At 43.4% G+C, this 17,258-nt stretch overlaps 1 protein-coding gene and 1 pseudogene across 5 annotated transcripts in view; both read left to right on the top strand.

The window, feature by feature from the left end:
• Positions 1-3,424: 3,424 nt before the first annotated feature.
• On the top strand, positions 3,425-4,620 carry LOC103546954 (interferon regulatory factor 3-like; annotated as a pseudogene).
• Positions 4,621-14,483: 9,863 nt separating this feature from the next.
• Positions 14,484-17,258, top strand: part of SH3RF2 (SH3 domain containing ring finger 2) — a 126,025-nt gene continuing 123,250 nt past the window's right edge. For 4 of the 5 annotated variants that reach the window (XM_070569319.1, XM_008513869.2, XM_008513867.2 and 1 more), the window contains exons 1-2: positions 14,484-14,720; positions 15,908-16,391. In XM_070569319.1, coding sequence (XP_070425420.1) covers positions 16,014-16,391 — 378 coding nt within the window. In that variant the 5' untranslated portion in view covers positions 14,484-14,720; positions 15,908-16,013. Of the gene's footprint in view, positions 14,721-15,539; positions 15,688-15,907; positions 16,392-17,258 lie in introns of those variants that run through there. The other variant, XM_070569318.1, reaches the window with a different exon arrangement.

Raw genomic sequence — 17,258 nt, 5'->3', positions numbered from 1 at the left:
AAAATCCCCCCACAGTAACAATAGCCATCATTTATTGAGTCCTCACATGCTTATCTAATTAACCCTCACAAGAATCCTTTGAAATAGGTACTATTACTGCCCTCAATTTAGATAAGAAAATGGAAGTTTAGAAGGTCACTTGCTGAGGTCACACTCTCCAAACCAGGAAGTGAGGAGATGGGCCCTGTCTGTCTGAGCCCAGAACCTGGACTCTTAGCCCCAATGCAACACTGAATCCCATCCCTGGCTGTGTTTGAAGGGTTTTCACATCCCAGTAGCATTTCTTGCAGCTCAGCTGCTCTCAGAAACAGTGACAAAGGAGAGTTAAAGTATTGGGTGGGTGGGAGGGAGGGAGGAGGAGAGGCTGTTAATTTTAGATCTGTAATTCAGACTGCTCGTTAAGTGGCAGAGGTGTCACTGTGCCCCTTATCTCTGCCATCCACCTTCTAAAATAGAAGTGTCAGGGCCTATGATTTCCTCAGTGGGAAGATCCATCCTTCACATCCTTAAAGACCCTGGGGACAGTGGGGCTTTTACAAGTTGCCAAAGGGGACTCTGGCCTATGGAAGTCTCCTGTCATTTCCCCCAATTTCCCCCAAAACATGCCCTCAACATCTCTAGAGAGTCTTGTACAAGAGGACCATGTTCCAGAAATTTGTTTTTGAATCCAGGCATACTTTAAGGAAGCCAGGCTGATAAAATTGCATTGGGACCTGGTCACTCTGGGCCCCTCATTCCTGTGTCTGGGTCCTACAGATTTCCTCAGTAGAAATGACTTGCGGAATCTAACCCCCCAGAACACTGAATTCCTCCTGCCCTCTGCTTATGTCAGTTCTACAGAAACTGAAAATTAAGCAATTATTTGACATAGCCAAAATAAGGACCCTAAAATTAGAATTATAGCCAAGGGAGTGCTGTCTACAATATTCCCCCTGCCCCAGAAGACAAAGGGTAACAGTAGCTCACATCCATCTGGTGTTCACGGTGAGCCAGGTGCTGTTCTTGAAGTGGGGCCTGGGACCACCGCAACATCATTGCCTGAGAATTGACTAGAAATGCAAATTCTCAGGCTCCACCCCAGACTTATTGACTCAGAACCCCTGAGGATGGAATCCAGCAATCTGTTTTAACAAGTTCTCTGGGTGATTCTAAAGTTTGAGAGCCCTGCCTTACTTCATTGAGTCCTTGTAATGACTGTGGAAGGTACAGGAACTATTGGGCATTGCTGTTCCCATTTTATAGAGAAGGAACCTGAGTCTCATAAGTATTACGTCACTTGTCCAAAGTGAGTCATAACACCGGGACTGGAATGCAGGTCACTCTGTTACCCAAGTTCCCACCTCCCTAAATAATGTTTCCTTACTGGTGAGAAGTAAACATGAGAGTCAATTCCCATGGAAACCAATTAAAGGTAGCTTCGGTCCAGGGTTGGGAAAGAAATTAGCATTTATTGAACATCAATTGTGTACCAGCCACTGTACATAAATATCTCATCTCATTTCATTGTCACAAAAGCCCATGCCAGGTAGGCATTCTGAAATCAGATCAGGTAGGGTAAGCAACTTTCCCAGTCTCTCACAGCCAAGTAAATTGCAGAGGAGAATCTGAATCCTGCTTAGTCTGTCTCTAAAAGCCTCACAGTCTCCCTGGGGCACACTTACACATTCAGCATAGACACGTGTCCTCATGGCGAAAAGACCAGAAAACCAGGGATGAATGCGTATGCAGCAGCAAATGAGATCACTCTGCTCCAGGGGTGAAAAACCACCTCGACAGCAATCGTGGGGCTTGCACAGCGTCTCCAGTCACCCAAGGCTGCTCCTCCCTCCCCTCCCTCCTTCCCCTCTCAAAAACCACCAGCTTTTCCCTTTCGCCTTGTGAGACAGGAAATCAAGTTCTTACCAAATTGAACATGTTTATTCTCTTCATATTAATTGAGTATTCACCCATCTTTCCGGGGAAGCAAGGCCCTTAGTGAGTAATGATGCCAGGAATGGGATGAATTGCCAGTTGGAAACCTGGCCATATTCAGTGGGGATTATCATAATGCTATGGATGCTTTTAGCCAGCACCCCACACAGAACACATACACACCCTCGAAACTGGCTTGGAATTTACCAGCAACCTTCCAAGTCGATGGCTTAATTAACTTCCAGGCTGTGTATGACATGTCATAAAATGTCTCTAAAATCAAGCGGCACAGGAAGGTATAAAACTTAGACACTCCGGTTTCTCAGCCATCATTTTGTAAAGTTTTTTTTTTTTTTAACAAGTTGCTGTTTCTTTTCACTTAAAGTATTTCTCCCCCATGGTTCATAGAATCAAGGAAACATAAAATGAAAATTCAGGGCGAAATTATTTGTTGAGGTAAATATATAAAACTGGCCCAAATCTCCCGAGCTTAAAAGCTGTCCTTGGCTCTCAGGTGCTTTTAGCATGGAGCCCAGAGGTCCTGGCTGCTTAGTCAAACACTTGTGATCAAGTGGCCGCCCCCATTCCAGTCCCAAAGCCTGATGCTCCCAACTAGGAACTTGGCACTCAGGCTCTATAGAGCACCGGCCATTCCCAGAAGGCCCCAGGTCCTCTCCTGCCTTCATGCCTTTGCACCTGTGAGTCTCTGCCTGGAATGCCCACTCTATTTCTTTACCAGGCTACCTCTCCTGCTCATCCCTCAAAACTCTGCCCAGGTGCCACCTCTGCTCCCTACCCAATCCTGACCTCCAATGGGGTCTCCCAAGGCACCGTGTTTCTGACCCTCATCACACTACTTTTCACACTATTTTGTAGTATTCTCTTTACTTTGGTGTCACCTCCAAAGCCAGGAGTTTTTTGAAAGTATCTCAACATCGTCAGGGCCTGACACAAGACCAGGTACATCGTAAAACCTCAAAACATCTTTGTTGAATGACTGAGTGAATGAATGATGATCACTTAGCTATTCATTTTTCCACAAGCTCGGGGTACACCATGGAAATGAGAGATATGATTGTTCTCTCCCAACACCCTTAAAATGCTGCTTCTGCCCCCAGGGACTCAGATGGTCCAACATGGCCAGAAGTAGCTCAAGGCTGCAGACAGCCTAGTTCAAAATATTAATATTAACTAGATGAGCCCAGGGGTGTCCACCAAACTCAAGATTCTTGAGATCAGTAACAAAACCAAACCTAGGCCAAAATCCTGGAACTGGTTCTAGTCTGAAATAGTCTGGAAACTCACTTTAGTTCAGCCTTTCCTAGCAGAAGGCCAGTGTAAGTGTGTTTTGTGTATTTGTATTTTTTTATTATAAAAACAGTAGATAGAAAAGAAGCCCCATCACTCTAAAGTGTGGCTGACGGGAAGGGGGGTGTACAACTGCGGGTTTGAGAACTCCTGGGAGCCCAAAGACGGGGTGGGCCCCAGCACCCCATGTGCCTCAGCCTGGTCCATGGGAACCCAAAAGCCTCGGATTCTACATTGGCTGGTGTCACAACCAGACTCGGGACAGCTGGAGGGCATGGCCTGGCTGGACTAGAGCTGCAAGTGCTTCTGCATCCCTTGAAAGCACGGCTTGGCTTGCGGCAGGATGCCCAGCGGAGCCTTCGTTATCTTCCAGGCCTGGGCTGAGGCCAACAGTGCCTACACACTGGGAAGGATAAGACCAACCTACTGACCCAGAAGAAGAGTTTCCGGTCCACCCTGAAGTGGAAGGAAGTGTTGTGTGTAGTCGAGGATGGAGCAATGACCCCCACAACCTGCACAAGATCTACGAGTTTGTGACCTCAGAAGTTGGGGACTCTCCTGAGCCAGATAGCTCTCTAGACCCCAGTGGCAGATGCGGTACTTCTGATACTCAGGAAAACATTCTAGAGGAGTTACTGAGTGACATGGTCTTGGCCCCACTCCCAGATCAGGGGCCCTTGAGCCTGGCTATGGCCCCTGAGCACACACCTCAGCTCTTGCTGAGCCCCAGTTTAGCCCCTTACTGCTCCCTACCCAAATTTGGAACTGCCTGAAAACCCACTGAAGTGGCTGTTGATGCCTGAGGAAGGTGAGTGCCAGCTATGAATGAGAGAGGCTGGCGCTGGGCACCGGGGTGATAGGCTGGCCCCCTTAAACTCTCTCAATCTTTCTCACCTTTCACATCACTGCTGTCCCTGCTCAGAGTGGGAGTTTGAGGTGACCACCTTCTACCACTCTGTGGAGAGCTAGTCAGCGGCTCTGTGCCCAGAGGCTGGGGCACTGCCACACACACTGGGCTATGGATGAGGAGATCTTCCCTGACAGTGATCACGGGCTGATGGTGAGGTCCCCAAGAGCAAGAAAGGAGACATGTTCCACCTGGGGCCCTTCATGGCAGATCTGATGGTCTCCATCGAAGGGAGTGGACACCCTTCACACTATACCCTATGATTCTCTATGAGGGAGTTGTGGTCCCAGGACAAGCCGTGGATCAAGAGGCTTATGATGATCAAGGTTGTTCCCATGTGCCTCAGGGCCATACTAGACAGGGCCCAGTTAGGGGATGCCTTCTCAACAAAGAACGTCATGGACCTGCATATTTCCAACAGCCACCCGCTCTCCCTCCCCTCAGACCAGTACAAAGCCTACTTCCAGAAGCTAGTCGAGGATATGGATTTCTAGATCACTAGGGAGACCTGAACTGTAGCTCATGGGTGTAGGCTCCTCCCCCCTCACCTTGACCAATAAATTGGTTCTTGCCATAGTCAAAGAAAAACCCCTCAAACATAAAGCAATGTATAAAGAGTAGAAGGCCATACTCTGATATTGGCCCATAATGCAATTCTCCAGACAGCCATTGCTAAGAGTGTTTTAGAGGTTGATATGCAGTGACAGATCCAGTTCAGAGAATGACCACATACAATATATTTTATTAAAATATTTCTATTAGTTGCCACAAAACAAAAATTAAGAGGTTCCCGTAACTGAGATATTTTCATGGAGCTTTGAAGGTGGCAGAGAAGTAAATAGACTACACAAAGTAGCGTGAAAAGTACCATGATTTATAGCTTTTCTTGGAAAATCCAAAGATTGGTCACCCCATTAGCAATGATTAGCTGAAGCTGAGTAGGGCGAGTTGCTTTCACATAGGGTGTGCTCTCGAGGTTGTCATAGTCCCTATCTGACCAGTGTGGCCCCTATATGCATTTGACTTTGCCCTATCCTTACACCCTCCTATAATATTATGAGTATTATGAGCACTGCCTACAATCTCCTCTGTTCTATTATATCCATGTCAATACATACAACTCTACCTATGTGTTCCTCTGTATGACTACACTATGGTATATATATAAGCAGTCCCTTCCTGATGGATTAGGTTAGCATCATTTATCTTCAATTGCAAACAATGTAACAGTAAATGCCTCTGTATATATCTTTGCATATTTTGTAGGCATTTCTCTTGAATAAACTTCTAAATGTGAAATTACTGAGTAAAAGAGAGCACATTTAAAATTTCATTAGATAATGCTGACGTTCGTTTAAAATCCAAGCCATTTTTAGCCCCAAGCAAGGAGCAAGGAGTGGGTGAGGCTGGAGAGTGACCTTGAGAGGTGAACTGTCCACCACCTGAGCTCTCTTCTTCAGCAACTATACTCCTCTATGCCTTGTCTGACCATAGCTGATCGCCACAAAGATGATATTGCGAAAGGAAGAACTAGACCTAGCAGGATGAATGCATTTTAGAATTCTATCTGAAGAGTTAATTCAGTCATAAATTGGGCATGAAAACAAAATGAGATAACAGTTCTGGTTATATTTGTAGATTCTCCATTTGTTATTAAAAACCAAAGGAATTTTTATCCAAATATATTGACTAGCCTTTATTAGTTTTTTATTTTCATTATTGTATGTAAAAAAGAAGCACCCCCTATCCTCCCTCCCATTGTGTTTCAGGTTTATTAGCCTTTTTGTTTCTTGTAGATTAACCTGATGTTACTGTGTGAAAGCTGCTTATGTTTCCAAGGTTTGGACTCCACTGAATGGAACTAAAGATACAAACCGGCAATCAAAGTTGCAATAAGGTATTGATTAAAATAGCCTCTTTTTTAATATGATAAATGCAGCAAATGGGATGACTTGAAGGTTAAAATTGTAGACTGCCTACACAAAAGTCCCTGACTTCCCCAAGCACTAGCTGGGGCAAAACAAAACCTCTCTAAGCCTCTGTTTCCTCATCTGCTAAGATGTGGGTAATAATAGGGTTATAGTTTTTTGCACAGCATCTGGCACAATTTAATGTTAATTGTTACTGTTTATTCTAACATAATGGCCAACCCCATCCCCTCTTAAAGTTGTGCAGGGAGCTGCGGTACCCAAGACCACAGAAGCCTCTGGGCAGCTATTCCATGACCTGACAGTCAGATGATGGCCCAACTGGAATGACTAACTCCTTCAAGAAAAGAAGCCAGGAGTTGGGCTCAGTTTTAAACTATACTTTAGATTCAACACGATAGATAATAAGAGGTCTGGGAAGAAGATAATGGCTAACCTTTACTGAGCACTTACTGTGTGTCACCCTCTTTGAAGCATTTTATTAGCATCTTCTCAGTGTGTGCTTACGATGATACTAGGGAGTAAGTTCTATTATTACTATCACCCCCATTTTACAGATGAGAACTCCAAGTATAGAATGTGTGATCACATTGCTCTAGGTCACATTCTTATTTAATAAGATGGCACAGGCTTTCTGACTCCAGAGTTTATTCTCTTTACCACTATAGTAAGTCAGAAACAATGGCAGAAAGAGATAAATTGCAGCCAGACAAAAAGAGGAATTCAGATATTGTCAACTAATATCTCTCAAGCAACTTCTAAGCACCAGACACTGTTCTAAGTGCTGCCAACACATATTAGGAAGTTTATTTCTTACGGCAAGCCTGAAAAGTACACATTACTGATAGCACTTTTATGGGTGGGCGTAGAGCTATTGAACACATGGGGTCACGGAGCTGTTAGTGATAGAGGTGAGTTTCCAAAGCATTCCAAGTCCCAGGCCTTCTCCCTAGGAATGCGGTGAGAATTCCAAACACAGATGAGTCATCCTCATCACTCAGCAAATATTTATTAAGCACTTGCTTGCGTGAGGCACAAAGAACAACACAGGCATTGTTCCTGCACCATGGAACAGAGATTATATGGAGGAAAGAGACAATTTATAAGGACAAGTGAGTAAAGAACATATAATATTATATAATTAATATATAATTAGCACCATCACAGGGCCCAGAAAATGTCTAGTTGATTTGACAAATGTCCTTTACTGTTAGTTATAGGAAAATAGTTCTAATTCTTTACTTAAAAAAAGGAGGACATTTGTTTCTCGTGTGTTTCGTAGCATCCTAGAAGACCTACCTATGGAGAGAGACATTTAGGGAATTACTGAGTTTTGCAACTTTCCCACCTGTGATCGAAAGTACAAGATTGTGATTACCCAATAGCCTAGGCAGATTGTCAGCTTTTGCACAGACTTGCCCTGAATTTAATAGGAATTAAGGTTATATCCTGCTCCTGGTTTTGAATCAAAACATTTACGGATTTCATCAGAAAGGAAACAGTAAAGGAAAAGGAGGAAGACCAGTTAGGAGTGAAGTGACTGATCACAACCCTCTTTGGTCAGGCGCGGGATCTGCTATGGATTAACCTCTTCTCACAGCAGTTTCGGAGCTTTGCAACTTATTTTTTTTTAACAGCTATCTTAGCAATTGCAATGCATCTGCTATTAGTGTTATAGGATTTAACTTCCCCTGTTGTAAATGTTTTAGTAAATCTATAACGATTTAAGCTATTTTCATTATCTTTGAAAAATTTATTACAGCAGTAACATAAGTTCACTGTAGAAAAATCAAAAATACACATGAACAAAATGAAAAAATTAAAATCAACTAATAAGTCCAGCGGCCAGAAATAACTGTTGCAGAAATTTTGGCATACATTCTTCTAGTCTCAGTATTATATATCTGTGTATCATTCTTAAATAACCTGGGCTCACATAGCTTATAAGTTTCTATATTCACTTAATCGTGAATGTCCTTCGTGTTGTTAAATATACATCTCCACCATTATTTTTAATAATATACCACCATTTATTTACCAACTCCCCTATTGTTGGACATTAAGGATATTTTTAAACTTTTCGGTATTGTAAGTAATTATATGAGGAACATACTTGGGTGTATATCTGCTACATTACTGTAAATTTCTAGAAGAAATATTTCAGAATCAAAGGATAGAAACATATTTATAAGGCTTTGGCTATTTTTTTCTTATTGGTTTCTCTTTTTTTACTTTTTCTTTTGAAATAATTATAGACTCATAAGAAGTTGCAAAAATAGTACAGAGAAGTCCTTTGCACCCTTCATCAATCTCCCCCCAATGATAACATCTTATATAACTATAATGTAGTATAAAAGCTAAGAAATTGGGGCTGGCCCTGTGGTGCAGTGGTTAAGTTCACACGTTCCACTTCCACGGCCTGGGATTCGCTGGTTCAGATCCCAAGTGCAGACCTAAGCACCGCTTGGAAAGCCATGCTGTGGCAGGCATCCCACATAAAATAGAGGAAAGCGGGCACAAATGTTAGCTCAGGGCCAGTCTTCCGCAGCAAAAAGAGGAGGATTGGCAGCAGATGTTACCTCAGGGCTAATCTTCCTCAAAAAAATAAGAAGAAAGACAATTCATATATTTTTTTTAATTGAGATAATTTTCTATTTTAGTTTATAAACAGTACATAGTTTTCAGATGTATAACACCATAATTTGGCATTTGTATACACTACACAGTCTGCTTCCCGCCAAAAGTCTAGTTTCTACCCGTCGCTATATAGTTGACCCCATTTGCTCATTTCTACCCCGCTTCCCCTCTGGTAACCACCAATCTGTTGTTTGCTTCTATGAGTTTGTTTTTGTTTTGTTCTGTTTGTTCATTTGTTTTGTTTTGTTTTGTTTTTCTGGTGAATTCATTAACAGAAAAATAAATAAAATTGGAAAAGGAAAAGATAAATGCACAGTGTTTAAACAATATATACATTTCTCTATTCCATTTGATGTTAATATATTTGACAATCTAGGCGAAATAGATAGATTCCTAAGGAAAGAGATATTATCGGAGGTAACAAAGAAAAATTTGAAAACCTTATAAAAAAGAAGAAAGATGAGAAGAACCCTACATCTATTAAGCACTTATGGTATGCATCATTTCACTGACTCCTCAGAACAACCCAGTGAGATGGGTCTTATTAGTAATCTCATTTTAAACATGAGGAATCCAAGAGACAGAGGAATAGAGTAATTCGCCCAAGTGATCCATCTAGTAACTGGCAGAGCTGAGATTCTGGTCAGGTGACTGCTGGTTCATACTGTTTCTCATTAAACTTAAGGACTGTAAGTCATCTTTAGAGAATTTGGGATGACTCTTCCTCCTTGCCTGGAGCTTGGATCACTTTACCGTGGGTCTGATGATGGCATAGGAATACTTTAAAGTACTCTCCTCACCTGCTCATCCTCCTCACCTCCTCATCCTCCTGATTATAAAGGAAATCTCACAGTTAACTTCATTGCGGGCCTGCATCTTTCAAAGAAAGGCAGAATGTCTAATAGCCATTTAACCCCTGCCATTCGACTTCCCTTCACATTTCCACTATTGGAAAGGTGCCCACTTTTCTCCAATCATTCCTCTCCTTGAATTATTCCAAAGATTTCCAAGTATCATTAGAAACCAAATCACAGGGGCAAATTCAGCATGGTGGAAACTGATAATATGGCTCCATTGAAATATTTAAAACATATGTCTAAATTTATATAGGTACTAAAGAAAGAGAGCAACAAGTTACAAAACATGGCCTCTGCCAACAAGAGTCCAATAACAGTCAACAGAGTCTTCATGGCCCTTTCAGTTACAATGCTTTACATTCCCAACTACCTGAACTCCTTTGATGAACTTATGGATTGGTTTACAAGTAATTCACTTTATGGCAAAGATCCTGAGACCGTCAAAGTGTTAAGAGCCAGTCAATGAAAATGGCACACCTCAAAATTACAATTCCAATAAATAAATAAATTTGATTGACAAAATTGTCTGCACACTTGCTTTGTGATTTAATTTTAAATTTGAAAGAAACTATCTTAACCTGAGACAAAGGCTTGCTTGCTTGAAGGTAATTTAGTTGGGAGCAGAGGTTAGGGATGGAGGAATGATACAGGGAATGAGGGGGTGACAATACAAGGATGGACCATTGCATTAGCCACCCAACGGATGAATGGTACTCATCCCATGGAACGTTATGAAGAGCCTTATGAACGCTCAGCACTGCCTACTCTAAAGGATGTAAGGGGGAAGCATTTATCCATAGATCCCCATTCGTCAAAGATGCTCTACACTTCTAGATCATGCATATGTGAGTTGAGAGACTGTTCCCATGGGTGTCCCAAATTTCAACATCAGAGAAGTTCTGGGGCAGGAGGCAAGAGGTGCATGGCAGGGTCCTGACAATGCCAGGTAGCATCCACCAGAATCTGGTAGAACTTCTTCCCCACCTAAGTAAGAGATGGGGCTGAAAACATTCAAAATGCACCCAAGAGGTGTCCAATATAGAACCATTATCAACAGTTTGATGTACATCTGCCCAGACACAAGTTTTTAAGAATACAATTAATTTATTTGCCCATAGATCTATTCCACAAACATTTATTGAGCATCAAGCACATGCCAGTCACCGTGTTAGACATGAGGGATAGAGCAGGGACAAGACTTATAAGTATCTTGCTCTCTTGGAGCTTTTGGTCTATTTAGGGGAATCAGACATTAAATAAATCATTTTAACATAATTACTGAATTATAATTGCGATAACTTATGGAGGAGCAGTGTAGGATGATAAACTTTCTAGTCATGAGAATCAAGGAAGGCTTCCCTAAGGAAGGGACATTTAAGGTAAAATGTGCAGAGAAGGGGTTGAAAAAAGCAAAGGGTGTAGGAGAGTAACGAGAAAGAGAGCAGGAAGAAGAGAGTAACTAGAAAGTGTAGTGCAGACATGAAGAAAACTATGAACAAATATCCTGTGGCAGAAAAACTTAAACTATTCTCAGGAAAGAGAGAAAGCCAGCGGGACTGGAGTGGGGAGTGAGGGGGAAATGTGGGAGCAAGTCAAGGCAGGAGAAGTGGACCGGAGCCAGATCATGTCTGACCTGATAGATCAGAAAAAGGATTTGGATTTTATCTAAGGTCAACTACTAAATCCTAAGGAAGCTACTGAAGGGTTTTGAACAGGGGAACAATATGATCAGATTTGCTTTTTTTTTTTTTTAACATAAATCAAGATATACTTGTAAATACAAGCAGCAGAAGCTCGTAAATATTACCCAGGTATTTAAAAAGAGTACAGTCTGTAATCACTAGTAACAGTATAAATATAAACAGGAGTGTTGATGGGGTGGGAGCAGAGGTGGGGGGACCTGAGCCTGGAGTCTGGGAAGGCGTGCATAGTTCACCTTTTTGTTTGTTTTTGAGGACTAGATGTTCATCTGATTTGACGCCAAGGTAGCATTTGGGTAAGCCGGATGAAATCCCCACTTAAAACTCTCCGTCTTTTTCAGAAGCTTCAAAAGAAAATTTCTCCTCAAGTTTTCACCAAGACTAACCTATTATGTGGATGGTGTTGGGGACCACCTACAGGGTGTGATTTGAGAGGTGCTAAAAGCCACTCCTGTTCAGTGTAAACTTTCCCTGTCCTCCTCTAGTCCCTAAGGTTCCACCGTCGCAGGTCTATTCTGCTGAATCTTCAGTTGCCAAATATGCTAGCACAGAGCAGCCAACTGGACCTATCCTGCTTTCCTGGGACGGAGCTGGATTTTTTCTGCTTTCTTGGGGATGGGAGGGCTTGAAGCTTTGTGAGACCACTGGCCACGCAGGGGCATGGAGGAGCCATGAGATTGGTAGGTTAGAGAAAACGACAATCAAGGAGCTTGGGCTCCTTTGACTTCATCACTTTATTTTGGGTTGGCTTTGAGATCAACTGGTGTGTATAGTATGGACATATGTATAATTGTGTGTGGATTTATGCTGTAAAGATATATGGGTGCATTTATGGCAGATGCATGACTTTATAACATGGGAAGCAGTGATGGTAAGGAACACAAGCTCTGGGATTGGACCAACCTGGGTTCAGATCACAAGCTCTGTAACCCCAGGAAAGTTACAGCACCTACCTTATGGGGTGGTTGAGAGGATTCAATGAGATAATCTGTTTTAAGTCTAAGCACTGGTCCATGGCATACAGCAAATGCTCAATAATTGTTACTGTTACAATTGTGTATGTGTGTTTCCTTATGCACACGTGTGTGTGCATATGCATGTAGATGCCGAGGTGAGGTTGTAAGGGTATAGAGTGTGTTTAAGAAGAAGAGGGGGGCTGACCCTGTGGCCGAGTGGTTAAGTTTATGGGCTCTGCTTCAGTAGCCTGGGGTTTCGTTGGTTCGGATCCTGGGCGCAGACATGGCACCGCCCATCAGGCCATGCTGAGGAGGCATCCCACATAGCACAACCAGAGACACTCACAACTAGAATATCCAACTATGTACTGTGGGGTCTTTGGGGAGAAGAAGAAGAAGAAAGAAGATTGGCAACAGATGTTAGCTCAGGTGCCAATCTTTAAAAAAAAAAAAGAAAAGGAGAGGGAAGAAGGGAGAACGTTTCCCAGCCCCTGCAGTAGGAGTTCCAGCTCTGGGGCAGACCTTTCTAGAGGGTGAGGGGACTGCAGGGCAGCTCACAGAGGAGACAGCTCAGCTTTTGCCAAGTGGAAAACAGAGTAAGGACAGCAAATGGCCTCAAACCGCCAGGGGCTTCCTGATGAGCACGGAATCTAAAGTGGAAATTATTTGAAGGAGACGGGCCATAGAGTGGGATGTGATGTCATTGAAGCTCAAAAACCCTCCATAAAAGGGAGATTATAAAAAAAAAAAGAGAGAGAGAGAGTTGAAAATAGTGTTTGAAATTGACACATATCCAAATTAAGCCCCTGTGCTCAGAGGGCAGATGACTTTGTCTGCTCCTTACCAAATTTCTCCTGTGTTTTGAGTTTCACACATTTGATCTTTCAGAACTGAGATGGAAGAACTTTGAAAATCATGTAAACCACTACAACCCGTTCTCAGGCCTCTCGGCCCCCTCTGCAGATTTTCCCATGGAGCTGTATCTAGGTGCTTTCGGCATAGTAAAGAATTGCCTTCCTCATGGTGAGAGAGACGACACAGTAAAAAAGAACACCTGGTATCTAGTCCCAGTTCTGTCCCCACCTCACTGGGCAACTTCAAGGAATCTCTTGATCTCTCTGGGCACAGCTGCCTCATTTGCAAAAGAAATTGATGAGTCAACTTCGGCCATCACCTTTTGACTTTGTGCCATCCTAGGTGACGTTTAGCTCTCTTCAACCATCTCTTCTCCCCTTAAAGCTATATCATCATATGACATAGTAGTAAGTTCACAAACCACCTGCCTCTTGCTAACTGTGACTCTGGGGATGAGTTATTCAACCCCTCTGTGTCTCAGGTCCCTCCTCTGTAAAATAAGGGTAAAGAAGAGTGCTGTGTATCATTCGGTTGTAAAAAGGATTAAATGAGTTAACATAGGGAAAGTATTTAGGACTGTGCTTGGCACAAATAAGGGCTACTCTGGTGTTTGGTAATATTGTTATCATTACTGTTATTATTATTAACCTTATTATTAACTTCACATCTAAAGTATTATTGATAAATCAAGAAATAGAAGTATAAGCATTATTTTGGGCTATGAAAAGACTCCAGTGGGTAGGGGTTAGGCAAAGAGCTGGGACCATTGCTTTTCCTTTTTTTTTTTTTGAGGAAGATTAGCCCTGAGCTAACATCTGCTGCTAATTCTCTTCTTTTTTGCTGAGGAAGACTGGCCCTGAGCTAACATCCGTGTCCATTTTCCCCTATTTTATATGTGGGACGCCTGCCACAGCATGGCCTGATGAGCAGTGCCATGTCCGCAGCCAGGATCCGAACCGTCAAACCCCGGGCTGCCGAAGCGGAATGTGCGAACTTAACTGCTGCCACCGGGCCAGCCCCGCTTTTCCTTTTTTAAGAAAGCCCTTCTTTGCTTTGATCTGTCAAAGATAGGTATGTATTACTGACTCTATCTCTTTTTTTTTAATTTAAAGAGATTGAGCAAAGAAGAAAATCACCAAAGTCCCTCTCAAATTACTAAATTTAAGGATTGACTATGATTTTTAAGAAGCAGTATTTTTAGGTGGCCAGCTTATCTTTGTCATCGTAGCTGCCCTTAATCTGTTTGACCTTTTCAGGAAATCCTTATAAAGGTTTTGAATAACACAATCACCTTGGCATGTTTACAACTGAGTGTGTTTCAACTTCTTGGATAGGAGAGAAAACGACAAAGGTGAAAATCTAAACTTTGTTAATCTTGGCCTTAGGGGCTGGCTTATATTTTGTCCCTTATAATCTTTTCCCAGAAATCAACTCAGTTACATAAAGGAAGGATCAGTAGCCAAGCATGAACTCAGAGCAAAGCCTTGTGGCTGCCTGGCGGTGAAAGCGTTAACAGGGCTGGGTAAGGCGATCCCTGAAATGAGTAAGACTCAGAGTTGTTAAAGTTCTCAAAGCGCTGGCAGCGGCAGCTCTTGGGGAAAAGGAAGCGAGTTGGAGGGAGCCCGGCCGAGCAGAGGATCAGCTGGGGTTACAAGCTCAAGGTTAGTGGCCCCCCGCACACCTCCCCCACGCTGACATCTTTGGAGAGCTATCTCAGGAAGGCAAGGCGCCATCTCTTGTCCTGGTGCGTCCTGTCTGCATTTCTTACTAGTGGGGCCACCCACCCTCCTGCCAAACCTCCTGGCTGCTGCAGTCACCCAAGGCTTGGCACTTGTGAAGGACAGAGGACCTCTTCCCAAGAGACTTTTCTAAACTGGAGACCTCTTTTCAGACATCCAAAAGGAAACTCTTCCTGGAACAAGGATCGTTTCCAGACTACACACACACACACACACACACACACACACACACACACCTGTATATGCTGCTCCATCTTGGTTTTTGCAGGCTGTGACCACAGTCCAGAATTCCTATCTCCTTCAGTTGAAACTGAGAACAATTGTCAAAGTAACTAAACAGGCTGCGCGGCTTTATCTTATGGGAGGAATATTGTCTCTGAGGCTAAAATAATCAGGGTGAAGAGGCAAAAAAAAAAAAAAAAGGAAAGAGGGAGAGACATAGGGAAGGAAGGCTAGGAAGGAGGGAGAGAGGGAGGGAGGAAGGAGGGAAAGAAGGAAGGAAAAAAAAAAGAAAAAAACTTCCAAGTACCATGGCCTGCAGTTGAGGCAAACCAATTTTTGAAAACAGTTTCTAGTAGAAATTTTTCTTGGATGTTGCTAGAATAAAATGAGGGGGAAAGATATATTGTGAAGGAAATAATTCTACATCTGCATGAGAGTCAGATATACTTATCTATGTAAATAACTTGTCTAGATGAACTTAGGGAAAGAAGGAGGAGTAGACAGCTTCCCGGAAATTGCATTCTCAATTCTCAAATTGAGAATTGAGCCTGACGGTTGGGGGATGTAATTTACCCCTCTGAGCCCTGGCTGAGAGAGGAGTGGGTATGCTGCTTCAACAGGCCAGGCTTGGCTCCCTGCTCTTGCCTTCCACGCAGAGAGGCAATGAGTAAGTAGTCAGTCACTGTGCTGAAAGCTCCCTCAGATCCTCCAGCAGGCAGAAGTCGGTCTTTACCTGCTAGCACTGATTCAGAATGAGTCATTTGAAACTTGGGTGCTGGAACAAAGTCCTTGCAAACTGCCTTATGAGACACTGCCTTCATGTAGGTGGGGTATACCTCTCAGAGCAGTCACATTTTTTCCCCTCTCTTCGTTTCTCACTCATACAGGCAGGAATTCTGAGGCTCTCAAGAGACCGGCTCTGCCCCCTTGGCTCAGCTGACCCTACAATGCGGACTCTGCCTTTCCAGGTCAGGACTGGAGCTTTAAAATAAAATGGATGATTTGACGTTACTTGATCTTCTGGAGTGCCCCGTTTGCTTTGAGAAGCTCGATGTCACAGCCAAAGTCCTGCCTTGCCAGCACACCTTCTGCAAACCATGTCTACAGAGGATTTTCAAGGCCCACAAGGAGCTGCGGTGCCCCGAATGCAGGACCCTGGTGTTTTGCAGCATCGAGGCCCTGCCGGCCAACCTGCTGCTCGTGCGTCTTCTGGATGGTGTGCGCTCGGGGCAGAGCGCGGGGAGAGCCGGCTCCTTCCGCAGGCCCGGCGTGCTGACCTCGCAGGACAGCAGGAAAAGCAGGACTAGCCCCAGAGGGCTGCAGTCCAGCCCTTTCCGCCTGGTGCCTAATATCAGGATCCACATGGATGGGGTAAGAAAGATCTTATTTGTTCCTATCATGTCCACTTGGAGGTTGGATTTGGGTGTACCAGCAATTAGGAATTATTCTCTTTTAGTTTCATTTCAGAGTGCTGCCGATGATTCCCCAGAGATTATCTTCTGTGGGCAGTGATCCTTTTACCAAAACTTGGTGGAATCCTGAGCCTATCTAATCCATCTAGAAATTCTCCTTAAAATGGTGAAAGCTTTCTAGGTTCTCTCTGCTTCTTGTTCAGAAGGTAATAGCACAAGGAAAGCCTTCCTGATTATATTTTTGGTCTTTCACTTCTGCAGTCCTGAGGCCAAACCAGTGCATGGGAAATGCATAGAGGATGGGAAAAAGAGAAAATAAATCCAACTGCTTGTTGCTTTTGAGATCTCTGAGTAGTTTCCAAATGTCAGGTTTTGTTTGAATTTTGCCCAAATCCCTCTTGCCACCCCCTAGTCATAAAGTGCTATTGTGATGATGCTCATTCATAATCGGTTGAAAGCTATGAAGATACTTGACGCTGGAAGACCGAGCGGGAGGGAAGCGTGTGTGTGGATGGACTGACTGATAGGGAAGGCTGGGCTGTGAAGTACAACAGATGTGTACCAGAGCCCCGCAGATGTGCCTTACTTTACAAAATGAATGAAACACATAAAATGCACCTCAGCAGCTGCAAAAAAAAAAAATAAAAAATGAACGGACCCACTGGAGCCGCACAGGCGATCACGTAACACCTCGGGTGTTTGGATAACGCGGTGCAGACTCATCCTGAGGACTTTACCTGACCTGGCTGTGAGCCTCCTTTTGGGAAGCTGTGTAAGGGTACGTCTGGAGAGAAGGACATGGTCCTTCTGAGTCTGGCAGGATTAT

Source organism: Equus przewalskii, chromosome 13 (assembly GCF_037783145.1).
Source record: "Equus przewalskii isolate Varuska chromosome 13, EquPr2, whole genome shotgun sequence".
Classification (NCBI taxonomy): domain Eukaryota; kingdom Metazoa; phylum Chordata; class Mammalia; order Perissodactyla; family Equidae; genus Equus; species Equus przewalskii.
The sequence above is the reverse complement of the archived record's forward strand: the minus strand, read 5'-3'. Positions and strand labels throughout refer to the sequence as shown.